At 33.8% G+C, this 4960-nt stretch overlaps 1 protein-coding gene across 1 annotated transcript; it reads left to right on the top strand.

The window, feature by feature from the left end:
* LOC105161636 lies at positions 2842-4960 on the top strand. Its single transcript, XM_011079385.2, has one exon. The coding sequence runs from the start codon at positions 2975-2977 to the stop codon at positions 4853-4855; it is 1881 nt and encodes a 626-aa protein (XP_011077687.1). The 5' UTR covers positions 2842-2974; the 3' UTR covers positions 4856-4960.

The following is a 4960-nucleotide window of genomic DNA, read 5'->3' as shown; positions in this document are numbered from 1 at the left end:
CCATGTAAATTGCCTAGGTTGAAGATGACCAGACCCCTACAATTTTCCTTTTTATTTTTTTTTAATTTGTTTAAATTTTCCTCCTCAATCTATGTTGGAGCTTCTTTTTCCTATTGGCAAGAAATTACCTTAATTAGTATTGTTCCAATTTTGCCAACTTTGGCTTGGGCATCAATTAGTGTTGTTGAAATATAAATGTCATGTTCTGAGTCGTGAATTTTTTGGACATACAAACTTTTAAACTTATATAATGGATCCTAAAATGGTTAGGACAATTCATAAAAAATGAATATACAATGGGTCTCCTTGAGTTTTTTGGTGAATACTTATATGTTGTCTAACTTATTAGTTCTTAATTTATATGGGAAGAGGTATCACAATCCACCCCTTATTCAAAATGCAAGATCTTTGTCACGGTGTAACACAATTCATGGTTGGTGGCCGTGAAGTCTACAGGTGACTCCCGTGCATGTAGCACTTTGTTCCGCAAATTTAAAAAGTGGCTCCACGGATAGCACTTTGTCCCCTCTAATACTTAGTTCTTGATTCTGCTTAGCAATATGCTCTGATACTATTTATCACACTCAGGCAGCACTAACCCGTTTGACTCGAGAATTACCTCCAGACCGCATAGTGCATTATGAAATTCAATTGTAATAACTTGTTGAAAAGGGATATCAAATAAATGCATTTGAGTTTTTTAGTCAATATTTATATATTTTTCATCTTATTAGTTCATAATTCATGTGATATGAGATATCATAATAAATACCCAATGCATAACATCCCACATGTGATTGGGATGAATCAATTTTTTTTTCTTTCCTTTCACCTTTTTTCGATCACTATCACATATCAAAGCAAGCTGCAATAATCTTAAATTGTTTACAAAAATATTTATAAATTACCCACCAACATAACTCTCATACTAAAAAAAATATTCGAAAACACAATCTTCTGACCTAATTAGTCTTTTTTTTCCCAACAAATATTAATTTTGAAAAGTCTCAACAAAATCAAGAGAACAATTTGAATATATTTTATACTATATAATAATTTGAATAATTACTTTCGTGCACAACATGGGATGTATATTTGATTCATTTTTTACATGACTTTATAATTAAATTTGTAAGTTTTAGATACAAATTTCAAGCAATACATTACTTTCGTATTTAAATCAATAGTTATTTTGGTTATGATTTAGTGGACTTGATTATATCAAAGTTACGACAATGGGGTAATATATAATTAATATTGTTTAGAGTAAAATTTAATTCATTGTGTTTGACATCTTATAATCTTATCTTTTGTTTAAAATAATTATTTTTGATTAATTTTTGTTAAACTTTATCTAACAATATTAATTTATTATATATGTACTCCATCAATAAATAAATTATTTGAAGTTCTGTAAAATTCATATTTTTCTTAGAAATAATTTTTTAATAGTTATAATAGCAGACTGTTATTTTTATAATTAAAAATACGTCATATAGTAACATTATATAATAAAATCATGTAATATTGATATGCAATTTTGTCACATGGATAATAGCATAAACCCATTTTTTAATAAAATAATTTATTTTAACATCCGATAATTAGAAAAGTCAATAAAACTTATATAATAGTTAATCAAAATTTAATTTTATTGCATGCATATTTTTTTGTTCTTATTTTGATAGTTGTTATTATTATTACAAAGAATACTTTTATTAAAATTGATACTAACTAATAAAAATAACTAGAGACTAAAGCAAACTCAATGTACATACATAAAAACTAATTTAATTAAAGATAAAATATTTACACAACAAAACTAGTAAAATAAATAGGTTTTAATGTGTATAAATGAGAAATAATTACTAAAATAAACAAATTAATAAAAAATAATTATTCATAAAAAATTCGTATAATTAAGAATATTCTAAGCAATTAATATTTTACTAACCATAATGATAATTACTATAAAGACTTCAGTTTTTTAATAAATAGTATAGATTGCAGTGAGTCGACTTTAGAGAAGTTGTCTATATAATTTAAATTCATATAATTATGGAAATTAAAATAGAAAAATGCAAAATACATTTTTAATATGAACTAGTCAACTATCAAGAATGGTTCTTCTATAATGCTTAAAGGAAAGGTAGTAGTTGGAACTATTCAATTACTGACCAAAATAATTATAAATTTCAATCAGAATTAAAAAATAATATTTTCTTTTTCATTATTGTTCTAAAATTCGTGTTAAAAGTAAGTCGTGTCGAATCATTATTTGGAACGGAATGTTATTTTTTTTGAAAAATACTAAAAAGATAAAATTTTATTTTCAATCTATAGAAAAAATATATATTTACCAAAATAAGGAGCCGAATATTAATATCTACAATTCAAAGTCCAAGTGATTATAATACGATTTCTTGATTTTATCTCCCATTTTCTAGTCTTGTATCACGAATAAGAAATATTAGCTATATTTTAGTTACGTGTGTAAAATTTTTCTTTTGAATATTATTTCTAGGTATTCTAACATCCCAATAAATAAAAAAAATCACAAATATGTTTTTCGTAAAATGCGAATGTATTTCTATCTTATTCTTGGAATTTGCACTAATTTCATTTTAGAAAATGTAACACTATCTATAAAATACCACTTTTTTTTTTTAATATTTCTTGAGAAAAATGTAGATAATCCATACTTTTCGAAAAAAATTATGATTTTTTTCCTAAATTTGGGGTGGTAACGAAATTAAATGCACACTTAAAAAAAAAAGAAAAAAAATAAAAAAATACACATGAAAAGAATTTCGCATTTGAGATTTGAGCACTCTAGAAATGAGCAACGAAGTCGAAGTCATCCCGACAGAAGAAAGTATTGACTTATGCGTAGCCACCAAGTCATTCTCCTCTCTATATATTTTCTCTAAATTCACCCATTCCCATCACCCAATTCACTACTAGCTTCCCGATCATGGCCGAATCAACTTCAATTCTTCTTGGGCCACCAGAAATCTACCAAGAATTCGCCGCCACTTCCACCGTTACGGCCGCCGACGAGGAGAAGAAGATAAACACTGCCAACAGTGATCCCTTCGTGGACCTTATGGTGGAAAATTTTAACAAGACGGTGTTCTCTAGTAATCCAACTATGGGCCTTACGGAGAATCTTTCCCCGACGTTTTTCACAACGGGTAATCCCTGTTTGGATTTCTTCTTCCATGTTGTTCCCGATACTCCACCGGAAACCTTGATTTACCGCCTGGAATTCGCTTGGAGTCAAGATCCATTGAAGGCCCTTAAGCTTGTCTGCAATCTCAGGGGAGTCCGGGGTACTGGGAAATCTGATAAAGAAGGCTACTACACTGCTGCGTTGTGGCTGCATAAGCATCACCCCAAAACTCTTGCGGGAAATTTGGATTCCTTGGCCAATTTTGGGTACTTCAAGGATTTGCCCGAGATTCTTTTCCGACTCCTGGAAGGGGTAGATGCACGAAAAATAGCGAAGGAGATGTGGATGAAGAGGAAACGTGGCAGAAAGGGGAGGGGGAGGGGAAGGGGCAGTGGTGTAGAAAGAAATGAAAAAACAGAGAAGACCGAGCAGAAATCGAGCCGAGAAGAGAAGAAGATTGCCAGGGCAAAGAGGGTTGTTGAGAGGTTCAATCGTGATCCTGATTTCAAGTTCTTGCACGATCGGGTGTCTGATCTTTTCGCCCAGTGTTTGAAATCGGATTTGAAGATGTTGAATTCAGGGGATGTGTATAAAATCAGCCTCGCCGCGAAATGGTGCCCCTCCCTGGATTCTTCCTTCGATAAAATGACACTATTGTGTGAAACCATCGCCAGGAAGATGTTCCCTAGGGAGGAACATCCAGAATACGAAGGAATTGAGGACGCCCATTATGCTTATCGGGTGAGGGACCGTCTGAGGAAGCAAGTACTGGTTCCACTGCGTAAATCCCTGGAATTGCCTGAAGTTTTCATCGGAGCCAACAAATGGGGATCCATTCCTTACAGTAGAGTGGCATCTGTTGCTATGAAATTCTACAAGGAGAAATTCTTGAAGCACGATAAGGAAAGATTTGAGGAGTATCTCGAGAAGGTGAAGTCTGGGAAAGCCAAAATCGCTGCTGGTGCATTGCTTCCTCATGAGATAATTGCTTCTTTGGATGATGCCGATGGCGGTCAAGTGGCCGAGCTTCAATGGAAGAGAGTGGTGGATGACATGGCCCGGAAGGGAAAACTTAATAATTGCCTTGCAGTTTCTGATGTTTCAGGTAGTATGGCTGGAATTCCAATGAATGTTGCTATCGCGCTTGGGATGTTGGTCTCGGAGTTGTGTGAAGAGCCTTGGAAAGGAAAGATCATCACGTTTAGCTCAGATCCGAAGCTTCATGCGATCGAAGGGGATAGCTTGCGCGAAAAATCTGAGTTTGTTAGAAGTATGGATTGGGGGTATTCTACTAACTTCCAGAAGGTATTTGATGTGATACTGGAAGTTGCTGTGAAGGGAAATCTGCCCACTGATCGGATGATTAAGAGGTTGTTTGTGTTCAGTGACATGGAATTTGATCAGGCCTCTGAAGTGCCTTGGGAGACTGATTATCAGGCGATCGTGAGGAAGTTTACAGAGAAAGGATATGGAGACTGCATCCCTGAAATTGTATTTTGGAATTTGAGGGACTCGAGGGCCACACCGGTGCCAGGGAACCAGCCAGGCGTCGCGCTTGTGAGTGGGTTTTCAAAGAATTTGATGACTTTGTTTCTGGAGGAGGGTGGCACACTTAATCCTGAGGCCGTCATGGACATGGCAATTTCAGGTGAAGAGTATCAGAAGCTGGTTGTGCTGGATTAGTAATTAACAATGTCCAAAAGAAAAGGGTTTGCTTTTGCAGGCTATGGTTAAATATAACTCTGTAAAGGTATTTCATCAATGCAAAAGATGTTCTTTCTCTTGGTT

Source organism: Sesamum indicum, linkage group LG5 (assembly GCF_000512975.1).
Source record: "Sesamum indicum cultivar Zhongzhi No. 13 linkage group LG5, S_indicum_v1.0, whole genome shotgun sequence".
In the NCBI taxonomy this organism is placed as follows: Eukaryota; Viridiplantae; Streptophyta; class Magnoliopsida; order Lamiales; family Pedaliaceae; genus Sesamum; species Sesamum indicum.
Note: the sequence above shows the minus strand (reverse complement) of the source record. Positions and strands in the feature narration are given on the sequence as shown.